The 20,467-nt window shown below is 35.5% G+C and overlaps 1 protein-coding gene across 1 annotated transcript; it reads left to right on the forward strand.

The window, feature by feature from the left end:
- Positions 1-4,136: 4,136 nt before the first annotated feature.
- LOC105451887 (pro-resilin-like) lies at positions 4,137-11,171 on the forward strand. The gene is made up of 4 exons (XM_011692605.1): positions 4,137-4,259; positions 7,563-7,742; positions 10,143-10,446; positions 10,921-11,171. The coding sequence occupies exons 1-4, from the start codon at positions 4,239-4,241 to the stop codon at positions 11,082-11,084; spliced, it is 669 nt and encodes a 222-aa protein (XP_011690907.1). The 5' UTR covers positions 4,137-4,238; the 3' UTR covers positions 11,085-11,171.
- Positions 11,172-20,467: the final 9,296 nt, after the last annotated feature.

Raw genomic sequence — 20,467 nt, forward strand, 5'->3', positions numbered from 1 at the left:
CTGAATATAATCCCCGTAACTAATGGTATACTGACTCATCACAACGTAATCGAAATGTTCAGAGTATTGATCCTCTAAATAGTCTAAATGATATGTCGAATAAAATCGAAAAAGAAATTTTTGAAAATATCAAATCAATATCCTGATTTTTTTTATCAATTCTCTTCTTTTTACTACTTAATTTTTATTTAAAATATATTTTTATCAAATTACTGAAAAAATTATCATTTCAATTGCATGTATGAGTTTACAGTTAGACAAATTGTTGTAATAAATCGTATATATAAAAATTCATGCCAGAGATAAATCGATGACTTCGGGGTAAAGCGATTATTGAGGACACTCCCTCGATTTTAACGACAGACGAAGCTATTTATCCCCTTTTTTGCAAGTCATCCGGCATGAACCGGCAATCATCATTCGAGCTCATCGTTATATGCGCACAACAGCGGTGGGATTCCAGCCGGTGGTGAGGACGCTGATGAGGGAGAGATTGCGTGACCGCCGGCGCTGGCATTGCGAAACGGAATTATCCGCCGTTAGGTAATCATTGGTAAGAAGAGCAAATAGCGTCAAATTTAAATCAGATTGTATCACCGCTCGGCATTCCTGGCCGGTGGCTCTCCCGTAGAAAGCAAGCAACGCGTGAAACGCATCACTTAGGAAAGTCTCACTTGAGCTTAAGTGCCAGCACGGGTACCCCCCGTCAGCTCTGACAGACTTTGAAGATGACTGTCATATTGCACGCACACCAGTGTGTACGTAGTTTTGTGTAATAATAATGATTTATTATAATAAAAGTAAGTGTATAAAAATTCAATAACGTGGTATATTACCTATTTAATAATAATACAAAATGTTTCTATAAATTGTAATTTATGATTTGTAATAATTACAATTTGTAATATTATAAAAGTATAATTTATAATAAAAATAAAGTTTTCGGCTTTAATTTATATACACGCATAAACTAATTTTTCATAAAATTTCCGAAACAGACACTAGTTCGATGAGAGCATTTTATTTTATAATAAATCAAAATTACTTGTAAATGTGATTATTTATTTAAAGATTTTGAAGATTCCAAAATTGTAATATAAAGTATGTATTTTTGTGGTATTGCTTCCCTATGATTAGTGTATTTATGTACGAAGCCGACTTAAACGCGTTTCCGTAACCGTCAAATCCACCGTTAACAAATTGTGGGATAATTCGCGAACGGAACTATTGTTTCGGAACGAGCGGTGTGTGTCATTAAAAACAAATAAACTTCTGCGAGACCGTATCGTATAAAGAATGACAATCCGTCTGGGTGGCCCCATTGCAATGTTTCTGTCATTCCCTCATTAAATCACAACGGTGGTCTCTCTGTACTAATATACAGTACAATTCAGATGTTACAATAAAAAACGGACATAAAATCAAATGAGTTTGAACAAGGAAGAAAAATGGAGAAGATACTAAATCAATATCCGTTCTTTAAGTGATATCGGCTCCTATTCTGTAGCTCTTAACGACAGTGTCGTTATATTGTCATTATGTACGTATTATACATGGTAAGAAAGCTACGCAACGACGACATAACAATGTCGACTGTCATTAAGAATTACAAAGTAGAAGCCATTGTTTTTTTTTAATGTACAAACTTAAATCTTTCTCATTATTATTCAATTAATTTCAAGTAAATTTTATGTTGACAGAATTTTAATTTTAATTTTTCTAATGTCAAATATATTTATTATAGTTAAATAAAAGATAATTTTTTGTAAACCCAAGAGATATGTTTTTAATAGTTTTTTCTATGTTGCACGTAACTTTTCGATTTTTTCAAAATACTGTATGACACAATTTCAAAAAATTTGAAATTAATATTACACAAAAAGGTTGCTCTAACTTTCTATGCTATATTGGTATGCTAAAAATTATATTCAGAATTAAGTACATTATTAAAATGTTTACTTTCACAAAAAAAATTGTATTTAAATGAAGATTAATAGATCCAATATTTAATTACATCCTATTAATTTTAATTTTCACATCAAATCCTTTCGATAATTGAAAGTTCCATTAATCTATTTAATCCTGAACGAAGTAAAAACCTTTTTAGCATGTCATATGGTAGTAACATATGGTAGCAAGATAAATCATATTAAAATAGCCATTCTTTACCGCTTCAACCTCGAATTTCTTAAGATTGCGCGGCATGTAGAGCATTTCTAAAGTCATAATCCTATTGAACACGAGAAAAAACGTAAGTTATTCCTTTCTTTGGATTTCTTTCTCGTTGAACTCTGCTACCGAGCATTCTACATACACGCGCATCTTTCTTATAGATTTCTGTTAATGTTACATGAGAAGATAAAGTATGTCCATAATTGGATCCGCCGTAAGCGAAAGGATTAACCCGCCGTTTGGGTCTTACGCGGTCTCTAACTGCTTGACGTAACGAGCTACATACGTTGCATTAGCATATCGTTACGGTTGTCGGTGCACGCCAGTGTGCAGGCATATATTAATATTACGAGGATGATGACACCCCTGTTGCTTGCGTTACACGCGCGAAGTGTCTTTCAAGGACACGGCGGGATGTGCGTATTATTCGCGGGAGAAGAAGAAAAAAAAAAGAAATGAAAGGTGAGAGAGCGTCGTCGTTAGTGATGCTCCAGATGAGCGTGTGCCCTTCCTCGTGCGCGCACGCGGTGACGACGCATACGAAAGAGGATCGAAAGGCAGGATTTACGGAGCGAACGCGCATCACGCTGGAGGATCCCGTATAATTAAGGCCCGATTGCGCAACTCTCTCTAAACGGGAGCGATGTTAGCCGCCTGCTGTGCGTGCCTCCTCGTCGTAATCCTGATTCGGGGGCGTTTTACATGCGCGCTGTTTGAATCGACGCGCGTACATTAGATGGACGATTGTTCGTGGATCAAAATCTCTGAGATCATGCAAATCGCAGAGAATTTTATATGTACTTGAGTTTAGCTCCAATGGATATAGTAGTCTCATAGCTAGTGAAATTCATTTTTTCGGGTAATTTGATAAGTAGCACGCACGATATACGCACGCTTTATCCGACTGAAAGTGGTTTTTTTATTGTAATTCTATTAATGTATTTGTGTAACATTTGTCACTCTTATTTGACGAATCAATAATTATTTCAATTAAAAATTGAAAATATTAATTGCAAATTTCTCTATAAAGATATATCAAAGGCCATTTATGGATTGTAGAAAGTGGCAGATCTTTCACTGAAATATTAGTCTAAATGAAATCATTTAAGAATTTTAGAAAGTGACAGGTCCTTCAAACACTAAAATATTAACCTAAATGGTCCATAAAGACAAATTTTAAATTAATAAAAATCAATGAAAAATTTGAATTTATCAATTCAACTTTATCAGTCCTCCAAATAAAACATTAGTTATTATAAGTGTAGACTTTAGACCGTCTTTATAATATTAATGATACTTAGTGTAATTATATCTACTAATTATCAATGTCAGCCTCAACGTCCTCCTACGCGCCTTCTGTACGCACTCCCCCTTGAGCGTCGTGTCCGTTTTACAGGGATCCTGTATGTCTCTCGGTAGTTAACGAGCTCCCGTGGACCCACTCGTGGACTCCTGCGCGTTCGCGTCCGTTGGTCCTGCGACTTAATTAAGACTCAATTGCCTAATTAGTCCGCTCGAAGAAGGCGAGCAACAACGGCGCACCGCACCGCGGGCTGTCCCACGCGATGAAGTAATCAGCTTTCTCCGCGGCGTAGAACGCTCTTCGACTCGGATCCGCTCTGCTCCGTTCGTTCTACGCTCTCTATACGCTCGCTCGCTCGCTGCACCTGGGGCCCGAAATCGCGCGAGCCAGCCGAGAGGGAACAATGGGAAATAAAGCGCGGGCTTTCCACACGCGCGGCCTCCCTATGTGAACTGGAGTAGATGCGGCCGCCGTCTCTTATACTGCCTACGCCGCCGCCGCTCGAGCGAATCCCTCGGCTTTGCTCCCCCGACGGTGGAGGTGGCGGTGGCGACAGGAAACGGATCTTCTCCGTGGAAGCGGAGAGAAGACGAGAAAGGCAGAGAGAGAGAGAGAGATCTCTCTATATAAGCACCAGTATAAGCGCCGAAACGTCACCATATTTCAGCATTCAGTCCAGTGCTCTTCTTCCACTTCACACGGTGTCCGAGAAGCGTCGTCTCCCGCACCACCATCCACCCCCGCGATCTCCGTTTCCCCAAGCATGGATTTGATAGTGCGACAGGTAATGCACCGCGCGAGGAAGGTGCAGACTCGTGATTCGATAAATCGATTAGTTGGGCTTTTATCTCACTTTCGGGAAAGCTTTTGGGAAACGCGCCGTGTGGTCGCGGGTGTGCTTCCTCGCGTCTTAAGTGTGATCGCCAAACGAGATAATCCGCCATCGAGCCAAATAGCAAGGATAACATTAATATAATTTCGCTGAGTTCAGTTTCGCCGTAAGTACGCGAGAAAGGAATTTATATTAAATATCGTGTTTTATTTATTCGCGAGTAATTATAAAAATTTCATTGCATGTATGTATTTAAAGATGAAATTACATCAGCGAAATTATGTCAGTATTAATTCTTGGTATCTGCTACTGGGTAAATGCATGTGATTAGTCAGATTGGTTACTTGTATTGGAGCTTATTTCATAAAACTTCTAATACTATAACTATGTAGTAACTAGAACTTTAATGTAGTTTTCTAATTTATAACAATTTAAAATTAAGATTAAAGTCTAAGCATGAGTTTAAAAATTAGAGAAGATAGAAAAAAAAGAATTCGTACTGTAGAAATCTCAGGACAAGGTGAATGTCTTATTACTTAATTTGTGTGAGAAATTAGGTATTACAAAGGAAGGATATAGTTGTAACACTACAAAATTGAAATGTTTTAAAAACTTACATAATATATTAATTCCTCTCTATTGTTTAAAATTATTATTTACAGAGTAATTACACATAATATGAAAATATATTTTTTTATATTTTCCTCAGTTATTGCATAATATTGGAAATATTCGATATTTATAAAATAAGATCTGAAATTATTTTAGGGCAATTTTTAGAATTTGAGATTAATACGCAGTAATAAAAAAATTTCAAATCAAATAATATCGATTATCAGATGCATATTTTCTTGAAAAATTAATAATTTTTAATATTTAATTGCATTTAATAACACCTACATTTCAATTTATTTCTTTGCTTTTCCTTTGTTTCGAATAAATAAATATTAAAAGCGGTATCAATATTAACGGATAATAATATTAAATCAAATATTAACATTTTGTGTATATCTGTGTAGAAAACAAGAAAAAATGAGAGAGAAATACGAAGAGATAGAGAGAGAGAGAGAAAAAAAAATGTGAATTTGTAAAACATTAAATTATAAAAAATATACATGATACTAAAGTAAAACTATTCAGGCAAAAATTTAACATTAATTACTAAGAAAAATTATAATACCGTAACATAAATTATAAATGTATATAGTCAAAAGCTTAATACTAATCAAATAATTACCTATAACTAACTAAAACAATAACATTAAAAATATTTTCTTAATTTATTATATTTATCTTTTCCTACAATTATTAAACGTTAAATAAATTTAAATCAATTGTTATATAAAATTTTATATTAGATATTATATATTTGCATTCAATTTTAAGTACACGTAAAAAAATTATTAAATCAGTTAAAGTTTTTATATTTTTATCCGCTCGATAACATTATAAAATTATTATAAATTTGAATTCTCTGTATAGTATTATAAAACAAATTGATAAAAAAACCAATTGATATAGAGGAAGACACTTTATAAAACAATAATCAGATTGATAATAAAAAAAAAATGAAAAAGCGATAATAATACTGTAAAATAAGAAAAAAATTATGTAGATTTTATATCTTTAATGTTATATCTCTTAACAAATATTAACAACTCAACACTATTAACTTAACACTGTTATTATTAGAACAATAGTTTACTGTTATTATTAGAACAATAGTTTGCATATTTGTACATATACGTCGCATACACGTATATTGAAATGTAATGTGATTAATATGTGTAATTATGTAATTTATAACACGCATAATTACTTGTATGTTTACTAAAGCAGAGAAATATAACTGGTATAGGATTAAATGGTTGATTCAAGTTGCTTTCATTAATAGAATTATTTTTTCTCTGGAAAGTGCTGGTTTGTAGAATTATAATTATTCTCAAAATTTTTACATCTCACATATGTACAAAATTCCATAAATACATGTATATCAGATTTTATTAATTATATATTTTAATATCTTATACATGTATATTTAAAAAATGTGTACCTAGGTACACATATCGCCGCATTAATAAAAAAGTGACACGACTAAAATATTCATTTTTGACTTGTGTCATTTTTCTATCAACGCAGCAATATAAATATAAAATACAATGCATAAATTGAATAATTACGATTTCTTCGTAAGTGTCGGCTTAATCCACCGTTGCACCATTCCACAAAACTAATTTGTGCCCACGCGAGATTTTATCTTCGCTTATACTTAGACATTAGTGTAGCTAAAGCAGCTACTTAATTATCTGAAAAATCGTGCGTATGAAAGACGTTTTCCCGCGGAAAAGTCACGGATTACGTGCCTAAGAGCTCTCTGATTCCTTTACCGTTATGTTTAGTCTTGCGTCAGTTTTTAAAGTGCCGGTGATGTAATATCGTGCACCTTCTCACGATACGGCAGAAACGAGAGAAGAAAAGATAGAAGCGCATGAGTCTAATTTCCCGCCTACGCAACGTGCGCGCTGTTGATCATCTGACGTTCTCATCTGACGCATGGAAAGCATCCCTGGGAAATCATCGAAAATATTTTAGGAACTAATTAACGTTTCGCTGACAATAAACCTTTTTGTTTGAACCCGTATCACTTTGCTATATATATTTAACATAGTGCACGTGGGAACATTATACGTGTTAACATCTACGTGTCAAATGTTAACTTTGCAACATTTATCTTCGTAACACATGCGGGCATGTGTTACGAAGATAAATGCTTTTCGTTCCTGTGATTGGTCTAATTCAAATTATTTGCGTTAGCTAATGTTGAAAAACGATAAATGCTATAAACAATTTTATTAAATAACAATACATAGAACCTAAGAAAGAGATTTAAAAAAAATTGTTTTTTGGAAACTTATTACTTTCCTAGCAAGAAATTAGTTATATAGAGGTAACAATCCTTACTACGTTTGCGTTGATATACATATGATGTTGAACAGAAATAATTAATGTATATATATTAATGTTTTCTATTTTGGGATTAAATAAATATTAATAATAATAAATAATATTAAATATTTATTACTTTGGGAAGTTTTATTATTCAGAATTAGATACTTATTTCTTAAAATAGAATTATTTCTCAACAGATTTAAACATTTATCTAATTATAATAAAGTTAAATATATTTATATTTTTATATTAATATCATTTATGTGTTTATGCGTATTTATTAATGTAATAAATATTTTTATACAGGTACTGTTCGCCTTGATGGCGAGCATCAGCATCGTGCTCTGCGAACCACCCCTCAGCAATCAGTACGGCGTTCCCGGAAATTACGCAGGTGGAGGTCATGGGGCACAAGGTGGTGGAAATGGATTTGGGGGCCATTATGGTGGGCACGATCATGGTGGGCAGGATTACACAGATAATGAGGTATTTGTAATACGTCTATGTCTAAGCAACTTTCAATGAAATTGCACGTATGATTAGAGACAATGTATCCAATATATGTTCCAATATACCTGCATGACTTGCTAACACTTCTTCTCTTGAAATAGAAATCAATTTTCTTGACAATAATTAACCCGTGCTTATTAATAATTTTTTAAAATATCCGATATAAAATATTTGCAATGATGAAGCAATTGAAGTAATACTAAATTGAATAATAAATGCTATAAGTTCGATTTGCTAATAAATGCTATAAATTTGACAGTAATACGAGCGCTAATACAAACGCCGATACAGATGTATCGGTAAAACGTAGAAGAAATAATTTAGAATGTTTACGAGAGACGAGATATTGCAATTGTCCGATTAAAAATTTATGCAATACGATCTGACATAACGTGGGATCGAATCTCGGTCTATCCATCTTTGATCTTCATTCAATGATTACTTCAATAGTTGGTGCAACACGTTTTGCGAAATCGAGCTTCAAATTGCGTGATCATAATTAACCCGGACGCTCATTAAGTAATTAAGCGATACAGTTTTTTCATTGATACTTAAATCATTTAATAAAATGATACAAAATAATTGGTATTAATTAGCGCGATGGAAAAGCATTTTTATTTTTGCAAAACGTTTCGTCGCGACTTTCAAGGTTGCGATTTCGATTTACAAATTTAAGATGACTCACGATAAATCAATACTCCGCCGATGATTTTGAGGATTGCATAATCCGAAACATTATTAAGGAAAAAGCATATTACATCATCAAGACAGACGTTCTTTTGTTCATAGAATTTCAGAGTGTTGCTTTCTAAAACTAGATCCCTGCTCCTAATGTGCTCGCCGACTATTCTGTCGGCTGTTACGAAAACGTGAGGCACTCCCGAGGTCAAAGTTGAACACTTCAGATCTAGATTCGGTCATGTCTTGGAAGTAACATTGAACTCTTCGGATAAAAGAAAGGTCTGACCTCATTACGCAAATCCTTCATCCGGAGGAGTGCGCTCTGAGCTTGAACTAACTCTATTTTCTGAATGATCTCACGATTTTTTTTTTGTAGGCGGTGAGTAGGATGATAGATCCTGAGATACTTAATGTTATATTATGATCGAGATGTTTCCTTTATCTTTCATAATCTCTCACGATTTGTAGCTGATATCATTATGAGACCTACTACCCACTTATCTCAAATTAACATTAAGGCTGCATCATTTCTCACAGCAAGACGTTTATTATAAGACTTTCAGTAGTAATCATCATCGAAAGAGAGAATTGTTTGATAATTGAAATGTTTGCAAATAAAATCAATAATAATCAATACTAATTAATTGATATAAAAATAATAATCGTGACACGTAATGATCAATATTAAAAAATATCAGTTTGTATATACTTAATAATTTACTTGTTTAAAAAAAATATCGTAATGATTAAGAATTAAAATATTTTATTTTTTAGTTTTTTTTAAATTTTACTGCTGTAAATTAAAGCTACTTAATTATTAAAGAAAGAACTAATTATATTTGAAAAAGTATATATCGTGAAGATATTACAATGGAGTTAGCAAAAAAAATTAAATTTCTTGCTGTTCGCACATCTTAAAAAAAAAAAAAGGAATCATTGTACGAGCCAATCATCACTTTGCACAATATACCTCGCAATCAATTAGATTAAAAATCTATGATCGAAAGAAATGCTTATATGTGTCCTGCTCTCAGCTTACTACTCGCACATTGTTTGAACACGGCGTGATTACGCTAATCGAGGATCGACGCATCGCGCTCAAGTGCCTCGAGATGCTACAAATTCGCGTCCGAGAGCGAGAGCGTGGCGCAAACGGGGATGATGTAACAATATTAATAGGGTGAACCGCGACCGCGGGCATAATTCACGGTAAATCGTTATTGCTGGTTAGCTAATCGTCCCGGGGATCTGAGCGCGCTCGCGAGATGCGCGTTCGCATCTCGCACGGATCTGCCCGTCGGCGCGGCGCGCGGCGCGGCGTGCCGCTGCTGGTGATAGTAGCGGCGATGGTTGTGTGTGCCATGAGCCAGATTAAATCGCGGCGGCTTCTCTTCAGCATCGTCGTCCGCTCTACTTTGCCCGGGACGAAGGAAGGAAAGCTTGTCGTCCTGACTAGAGGTTGCGTCATTGCCGCATTAATAATGTGCATCCATTCCAGTTATTTTTTATCACCTTTCCTCATTTATCTCTGTACTTTTGCATCCTGCATCTTTTCTTCACTCTCTCTTTCTCTCTCTCTCTCTCTCTCTCTCTCTCTCTCTCTACATTCTACCTGCATCTTCTACGAAGATACAAGGAAAGAGGGGGGGGGGGCGACAAGGGATTCACGATCGCTCGCATCTGATTTTGCTTCAGCCCAAGGCCTACGAATTCGGCTATTCCGTGAAGGACCAGGCTACCGGAAACGACTTCGGTAGGCAGGAGACGAGCGACGGCGAGACCGTGCGCGGCGAATATAGAGTGCAGCTTCCGGACGGCAGGACGCAGATAGTCACTTATCACGCCGACTGGAGGACCGGTTTTCACGCCGACGTGAGGTACGAGGGTACCGCGTCCTATCCGGACCAGTACAACGCCGGTTACGGGGCTGGTCCCGCTGGTGGTCAAGGTTTCGGCTACCAGGGAAATCAAATTGGCGGTGGAGGCGGATTTACCGGGGGTGTGTAGCATAAAACGTTTTACTCCTAATTTTTTCAAGCATGATATACTCACATGTGATATCTGCATATTTTAAAAACATGTAGTTCAGCATTCTTAGAGGATAAATAACAGTGACCAAACTGAACAAAAAATATCTAATTAATATACAAATCGAGAAATTAATCTTATTAACGATAAAAACTATATTTCGTGATTTTGGTGATTCGTATGATTTGCTTCCACTTTTTTGTTGTGTTGAATGTGTTTCTTTTCGCATGAATTAATTTTTCCTGTATATCATTCTATAAATAAAAAGACTATAGAAAAGCGAATTTCTTTACGAGATATTGCACGCGTTGAAATATACCTAAACAAAATCATTCATTCGGACATGTTAAATCTAATTTCTTCTCATTTCTTTTTAAACAATTTCTATAATATTTATTATTGTTCGAACTTTCGCAGTATATTTCTCGATGTTTTATATCGGCAGGTAACCAAGGCAGTTACAACTACCCGTCGGGCGGCGGACACTTCGACAACGCCAACAACTACCAGTTTGGATCCAATTCCATAGACAGCAGTTATAACAATTTCGGTGGAAGGAATACTTATCCGGGAGCACCGTCACCCACATACGGTCCTGCTTTCCATTAGAATATATAAGAAAGTATTATATAGGATATACTGATCCTCTTGTGAGCACAGTCTTTTTTCCAATAAAGACATTTTTTCATAAAAATATATTATTTGTATAATTTTATTTGTATATCCAATACCAAAACTCTTAATGGCTTATCGTAGCGAGGAAGAATTGCGTTTTATATTCAACTCTTTCCGTCTTATTACTTATATCAATCGCGCGTATCTTTGTCAATTTCGTCATTTTCTTACTATACGTGAAAAGTCATACATACGTGATCAAAATGTTGCGACATTAACGCTATAATGTGTGACAAACGTTACGTTTCCGTTATAATTATACATACAGTTGATGAAGGAACGTCTTGATTATTCAACCTTGCCCACTGCATTCACCCTGTGTTTGTTTCGCACACCTCGTAGGTAATCTCGGACAGAGACGCGCGTCCCATATTTGCCTTGAGTTTCTCATATGAAGAGATGAGATAAAACTCTTTCCTGGTGAACAGTTACTCTCTCAGGAGCCTGTGCTAGCTGTATATTTCTCTCTCGTACAAATTGTGCCGCTTAAAAGAGGTTCATACAGTATATTCTTTTGCTAGATTTTAAAAGAATATACTTTCTAAAAATATGAAACATAAAATATATTATTACAGATATTGGACTAATGATGTTTTCTATTACTCAGTAAATTTATGTTAACCAAGTTATCTTAAATTTCAACTGCTGTTTACAGCTCTTTCGTGTGGTAAAGAAACGTTTTTTAACGTATAACGGCAACTTATTTATAAAAGACAAAATGTATGTATGTGCTTTTTTTCTTATTATGTCAAGTTCAGCGCCTGAGTTACTTGTAAGTACATCGTCAGAAGATGCTGCTGTTTTGCATTATGTCATCAGGAAGTTTACGTGCCCGTCTGTGGAGATAAACTTTCTCCAACGTGTAACATCTAAATTGCACACTGCAAATTTCATTAAATCGCAAGCACACATTACTACACGTATAAAAGTATCTGTACCATTATCATTCTATCCTATTCTATGATCATATCGTGTTAATAGCATAGTAGGAATATTAGAATAATTTCGCAAAACCGGTTCATTTAATTCCCATATATATTAGATCATTTTAAATTAATTTGGATTGCTAATTTGATATTCATATTAAGCGCAATAATATAATCTTTAAGTCGATACAAATGTTTTCTTATTGTTGCAAATGATGTATGTGTAACATAAATATATAAATCTTTATTATTATACTTATTGTTAGATTAAATTGAAATAATATCTAAGTAAAAATTTTACAATACACACACATACATACATATATATATAATAAAAATTAAAATAAGACTATTTTGCAAAACATATTATTAAACATTTATGTATTAAAATAAAATAAAAATCTTCTATTAATAATAAATGGATGCAAAAAATCTGAAATTTAGCCACCTGCTAAAAATTGCTTAAAATACTCTCTGCAAGAATAGATATCCATTTTTCACTGCGCATTCATCACGTTTTAAAACGTGACGATGTCATTCGAACATAAGAAAATATGACGGAAGAAACGGCGAAGATAATCGCGCGCACGCGGATGTCCGGGCTATTACAAATTTGAGGCGCACGCGGATGTCCGTGAGATCCTGGCTATTACAAACTTGAGGTGAATCGGATAGGCGTCGAGATATCTAGGACAGTCGCGTGCGCGCGAAAAAGGTTCGGAAGATTTACGAGTTCGCCCGCGAACGAATGAAACCGGGGATATTCCAACCATGTTTATTGGTCCTCTCTAGAGAAAGTCACCGGGTGCATTTTTGCTTAAAGTGCGACTCGCGTGAATCCTCAGACCGATTAAGAAACGCTTCGTTAGGGGATTCCTGTTTGATTTCATCTTTAATGCCCGCGATTGCTCCAATAATATATTTCTCCGCACGAGAATCTCTTCCCTTCTAATTGACTCGTGTGTCGAGAGTCTCACGTAATGAAGGAAACGGTCTATTAACTCCGTATGCTTCTGAATCTTTTTTTATATAATCGAATAAAAGAACACAAAAATCTCGCAATATGCTTTACTAAAATTCATTAAAATTTAATAAAATTGCAATATGTATATATATATATATGTTTATATATTATATATGTCTATTTTCATTTTGTTTAAGACAATTTACATTATTTAAAATAATACTAAACATTTAAAACAAATTTTTACGAACTACATAATATTATTAGAAGACATCGAAGTAATTTACAGATTTGCAAAAATATGTATACATTAATACGATTTAGATACGTCAAATTTTTATATCTCATCTTGGTCTTATACAACAGTACATTAAATACTTGTATAATTACATTGATCTTAAGGGCGTCCGCAGGATTTTTTCTAGAGGGGGGCATAATCCAAATTTTTAATACGAACTATCGCGAGGAGCAAATGTCCAAACGTTGTGTACTTGTGTTGTATTTTAGCTCTCTCACATTTGACAAACATATTTATTATTTTAATTATTTGTAAAAATAAGAAAGCCAATTTTGAATTTTCTTATACTTGTTTGATTTCAGAGAGGGGGGCAAATGCCCCTCCTTGCCTCCCTCCCCTGCGGACGCCCATGATTGATCTCACATCTATTTTTAAACAGTTAATTTTGAATAATATAATTAATAATTTAACAGTTTATTTTATTTTAATTTCTCTTTGTTGCATGCAGATTTGGATATTTCTTTATATAGACATACTTTTTATCTTTTTTGAGAAAAATTTTTCTCTCATTATTTAAAAAATTATTGCGCTTTAAAACTCTCGGTAAGCAAAGATCGTCGCAATATTAAGAACCTTTTGGTGGTCCTTGAAATGTCTTATTCAAGTGTATCCTTTAGAAAGGAATGTAAAGTCTAGTGGACCCGAAAGTAGACATCGTGTATGAACTACTGTTTCATGTTCAGACACCTTTTATATACGCGAGGCGCATCTAGACACCGATCCCTACCCTGACTTACTTCACGTACGTGGAATCCTGCTTCTTGAGAGGTGACGTATCCGCGCTACATCAGATCTGATGTAGCTCGGCCGCGGGCTAAAGCAAAAGAGGCCCGGCAGAAGAATAACCACGCGCATGCACATATATCTACGGTGCGCGTGTAGCATATTCGACGAGCCTTCCGCATCGCGTGGAGCATTGCGTAATGCCGTTTATCCCCGATTACAGAGCAAACCGTGCGCATCCGCGAGCCTTCACTCGGATGAGTTACGTGGCCACCTATCTGCACCGTGCTCCTACCTGCCGATGCCGCGCTCGGTGCCCGATCCATAATTAGTTGCAATTATGCCGAGATTAATTAAGCACCCGCGCGCGATCGCGCCGCGTATCGAATCGCGTTGCCGAGCGCGCGATCGCGCGCGTTTATCGCGAGCGGAAAGTCGAAATTGTAAAACGAATATACAGACCGTATGCAATCCACAGGGAATCAAATCCAAATATTTAGATTCGTCAGAAACGGCAAATATTATTTACGAGAGAAAATTCTCCAATCTATTTCGCCGATATTTATTTATTAATTTCGTTATTTGCATTTTGACAATAGTGGTGGGAATAATGGAAAATCGCGTTCGTATAAAATTTGCGTTCTTTGTCGAACCGACACCGTCTTAGAGGCGGCATAAAAGATTTAACAAGATGGAACTCTCTTGCTTCAGCGTTTGTGTGCGAGGTTGTTGTGTGAAGTCATTAACGAAGCAATGCGCAGAAGTAGGCTGAGGTAGGTGATCGTGATGAATGGAAAGATGGCCCACGCATATGCCGGAATCCGACAGTGTTTGTGAAACAGCTGATTAATGTGGTGATCGATGTGTCCGGATTAACCTTACGGCGCGTACCGAAAATTTTTAGCCTTCATCATTCAAATTGTGCGAGGAAGAAAGAACGGACGCTATTCCCACAGCGAAAGTCTTAATTAATAATAATAATGGAACATATATAAGAATCTACGAAACAAACTTTTGGAGAAAATTTATGAAAAAATAATAATTTCCAAAAATTACGTAATCGTTACAGATTTGGCAGTTACAAACTCAGCTTAGCGTGATGCATCGTATCGTATTGTAATACCCTTATTCTCGTAAGTCTTATGTAATGCGTAAAATCGTCCAAAATTGTTAAAACGTGCGGCGAAAGGTCATTATGTGCCTTTTCTGAAATGCTCGGTACCACGCGAAATTTGCAATTTCGACGAAATTACTGCCGGCCGCGTGCAGATCTGATTTGTAGTAATATCCCGAAACAACTCACCATAAAGGTACCACCATTATATTGTAATTACGAGGTCGTCGAAAAAGGTAAAGATACTTGAAGTTCGCGGTGTGCAGTTAAGCATGTTGGTGATCAATTCACCAACCATTCACACAAGCACGTAAATTGATATCCTTGAAAAAAATTACTTAAAAAAAGGTAAAAAGGCGTAAATTGTTTACGCTTGTTAAAAAATTTTTTTAATTTATTAAAAATATATGTAATATAATAAATACATATTCAAAAAATATTTTATATTCAACATTTGGTTATGGGCATTAATTGTTTCAAATGCAAAAACTAATCTGCGATCAGTATATTGTCGCTTTTTGTCAAAAGTAAAATTACAGATAAGGTATACTTCATTATAGAATACATGTAGATCAACGATATTACATAAGAATTATACTGCAAAGAAGTTGCTATATTTTTGTGATATTATACCGATTTAATTACATTTTCATACAACGACATTTAGATAATGTTACCTTCACATTCGTACTAGTATATATTGTTGTAATAGTAATTTACTTAATTTTGTGAGACGCGTAGCGAATTTGGCATCGAGCCGTGCAGTGCAAGGCATTGATTATCAGAAGTTGCGGTAGTTAATACGTCATGGTGTTCGAACACGCATATCGATCAAATATTATATAAATTAGAAATTCAAATAAAATGTGGAGTACAAAGATATTTTCACCGTTACTAATGCGCGATATAGGTAACAGATATAATAACTGCAGCAACGTGCACATTAGTTTGAGATAGTGTACGGGTATTATTTCAAATTGCGCCTACCGTAAGACCTTTCTTTAAGTACACAGCACAGTAATAATGACAGTAATAATATTCGTTAATCAGCATCCATTAGATTCTGTAAATATTACATGTGCAACTTATAGGATATAGCGTGCTTATTGAATTTATGAATTCGCGAACACCGTATCATTAGAAGAAAGGTATCTTATCCCTCGTGTGTGATGTATCTCTGTGTGTGCTGTAATACGCTCTTCCATAATGATATTGTTCGAAAAGGAAATTAAATGCTAGTGTTTATCAGAAGAACAACGGTAATTTCAATTGGCACGGACTCTTTAAATAATGAATAAATTTCGCAAGATAAATCGTATTATATATAATATTGTTTCTGATACTAAAGATGTTTTTCACATTTGTTTAAATATATTCTATTAATCCTTTGATTAATTAAACACTCCTGTTTACCTTTACTTATTGTCATATCACATGAAAACCAGAAATTATATTTGTTTGTCCTACACACAGATAAAATGTTTTTCTCATAAAAATTTCCCGTTTCATTATCATGCGTTAAACGTATAATTCAATTCGCATGTGTCTTGTGTTTCCAGGGAAAATGGATCTTACCATAAACTGCTTGATAAATAAAAAGATATTTTATACATTTGTTATAACAATATTCATAATATCGATATGTCAAAAAATTAATATATTTAGTAAAATAACATATTATTTATGTAACACACAACGCAAGAAAAATTCACATGATTTTTGACATCGTGATTCAATATAGTCGCAGTAAGGAAATGGAAATTAAAATCCTCGAATTAGCAATTGCAATGAATAATAACTGTCATTGCATAGAGATGCGGAATTAACGGTATAATGAAATGATGCTATACGGAACCAAAGACGTTACATTATCGAGTATAAATATAAAGCTCACATTAAAGAAGAACAAAGACGTCGGAAACAATTAATCGCAAAAGTACATGCAATGCTCTTGATCAGCGATTGCGCGCGAAATATTATGCAAATCGTGATTTATGCAATTTATGCAAAATCGATATAGAAAGTATATGAAGATGATCTTATCTCTTATTCAACGGTTAATTTGTAAAATTTTATTTCAAAAATGTAATGAAACAGACTTTAATAATAAAAATAATGATTTTTATTGATTAAAAGTAAAAATTACGTTGAAAGAGTCAATATAGAAAACAGCTGAAATAATGCGAAATATTCTTTTCTACTAGTCCCAAATCTCTATAACGCATATATTACATCTACACAATTATTGTTATACACTAATCGCATCATCGTGAAAACGTTATGTATTTTAAATAACGCTCACTGCAGTTATATCAGATTGTTTATGAACTCGCGGGGTAAGTATTTACCGCGCACGCCTGAGAATCTCCGCATGCGTATACAATCGAGCGGCTTCGCGCGTCCGTAGACACGCTCGCTGTATGATGCATCTCGGAGCGTTTCTCGTAACAGCGTGGCCAATCGCATACCGGGGCACGTATAAGGAACCCGGGCATCGAAAAAGGGATCAGGCAGCCGCTTCGCGCGTGATACGTCAATTTAAGTATCTGCCGGCAGCTAAAATCGCATTGCGCGATACGTAATATTTATTCTCCGTGACGAGTATTTGCAACACGCAACCACAGGCAGAATATCTTTGTCCCCCCCTTTCCCCCCCCCGGTCCGCTCTTGCCCCTCCCCGTCTACCCCTTATATAGATTGGGCAAATTTTATACTGTGCGCCAATCTGGAGAACCGTGCATCTTGTAGCAGCGCCTGATGCGGCTGATTTCGCAGAGACGCGGCAGAGGAGAGTTGCACCACTTCGGGTATAACATTGACAACAGCGGCGATATGACTCTGCCTAACAAATGAAGCGCTGAGAATGAGATAGGTCATTGTAGACCCTGAACCAGGCTCACAAAAGGACCGACTGAATCAATACACTTTGCCAAGAAGTGTTTCTTAGCTATCTCTATGAGAGCCATCCAAGTAACAGTGCTTACTCAACGTGTAATGTTGAAACGACATTGAATAATACTAACGATACGGATTGAATGATATTGAATAATGTTGCCGATGTTATTTTGCGCACAATTGCGAATATCGAAATGCAAAATGTATAATATATCGACGAGATAATTCGATTAGCAAAAGAGTAAGATATCTGGGACAAATGCGCTTTTTCCCATATTATTCCCATTATGTTTGCAATTTTTTAATAATATATCTGATTATTATAATATATCTGATATTTAATAATATATCTGATTACGTCACAATTATATTCCTTGGAGCGCCCAAGTATCTCGACTAAGATTAAAGATATATCTCCATTTGTCTTCTCTGAAAACTCGTACAAATTCACGAAGTTTATATACGTTATATTCAAATAACTTGCACAATATTCTTTTCTTTGTACTAATCTTTTTTTTACATTCTTTAAATATTTTTTTTTAGAATTTAAATTTACTTCTTTTCTAGCGCTTTAACCTTTTCATTCCCAAATCATTTAACAGCTACAAAAGAATATTTATTCGTATTTTTGTACATATGAGATTCATAAAAACATTTTGAAAACGTTTTGAAAATGTTTAAGAATTTTTCGACATATTATTTATTGTACACATTTTTATCGTAACTGTATGTATATAATAAATGTACTGCAATGTTATTATACGTAGAAACCTATATATTACGAAAATTTTATTTTTTCTTTGACAAATCCATCTCAAATATTTCAAGACAGTTAATTCTGTCTAAACTAATTTTTATTACCAATATAATTTAATTTTTATTACCAAAACAGCAAATAAAAGATAATGATACTACGTGTGTGTGTGTGTGTGTAAATTTAAAAGTTTTTAAATATATATTAAAATATCTGTATAAGCGTAAAATCCTTACATCTACATAAGAGTATAACGACTTTATTTATATTCGAATCACAGATATACAGTCGAACTTCGATAACTCGAAAATCACTCGAATTTTTTCCTTTAAAAGCCATTATAATCTGAAAATTATGAATTCTCGTACAAAGCTTCCATAAGTTGAATTTTCATGTTGATTCTCTTTTACTCAAACTTCGATAAGTCGAAAGATTTTTATAGCTCGAAGATTTTTATAACTCGAAGATTTTTATAGCTCTTCCCTTAAGATTCGAGTTATTGAGGTTCGACTGTATTAAAATATAGCAGTGTGTGTGATATTTTATTTCACAATTCATAGCCATAGCTATAGTGAGAACGAACGGGTTAAACATTACATGTCAAATGATTAAACAATAATCAGCAGGGATATTAATTTAAAAAAACAATTTCTTCAGTCAATCATTAATCAATCTATCTGTTTCATTAAACGGCTACGAAATAATGGAATCTTCACGTTGCATGCAATCTATTCGAAAATATATATCGGGGATATCGTAAAATTAATCGTGAAAATCGCCGTATTGAGACGTCACTCGCACTCGCGGCTCGGGTGACGTCGGATTACCCGTAAATTTGTTAAACGTTTGCATAAGTCGTCGCCACCGAGATTTATGCGAGCCGCTTCTATATCTTCTACGGATCGGGCAAGAGAGCCTCTCGCGATCTAAACGGCGCGGCGGCGGCGGCGGCGGCGGGGACGCGGCGCGCGACGGCACTACACCGAATAGATTGGATTTATATCCCACTCATCCTCACGTCGCGTCTCTCTACCAACACTCTCGGTCCGATTACCGGCAGGCGTATTTCTTCACATCCACCTTTCATTCGTAACTACAAACTCGGTAATTGGTTCGATACACTTCGGGATCCGAGGATGAGATCAGCGTTGCCCTGCCAGCGATGAGGCGCCTTTTTTTTCATCCGATCAGACGGTTCGAAAGTGCGGCATCGCATTTCGAAGGCCGTCTTCGAGATCGAATCGGCCGGTGGCAGAGGGAGGGCAAGGGGGAAGGGAACCCGGTAAGATCTAGCGCTTCCCGCGGACGGGAAAATGTGTCGAGGATCGCCGGGGAGCCCGCCGGCGCGGCGCGGCAGATGCACCATGCGAATTTTCCTAGAGCTGCCTCGATCTGCCGCCGCGGCATCGTGCAATCGCATTCTTGCTCGCGCGTGCAACGCGTCGGACGCGTTCTCGCCGCCACGTGCCTGGGATTCTTTTTATTATACCTACACGGAGAGTATATACGTGATGTCGAAAATATATGTCCGCGCCGACGGAGGCCGATTGCCCAATCGCCCGACGATGATTCGCGATAGTTTTGAGAAGCTTCACACTCGCCTCCGCGAGCGCGCGGCGCGAAAACGTTTTCTATTTTTTTTT

Source organism: Wasmannia auropunctata, unplaced genomic scaffold (genome assembly GCF_000956235.1).
Source record: "Wasmannia auropunctata unplaced genomic scaffold, wasmannia.A_1.0 LD336041.1, whole genome shotgun sequence".
NCBI lineage: Eukaryota > Metazoa > Arthropoda > Insecta > Hymenoptera > Formicidae > Wasmannia > Wasmannia auropunctata.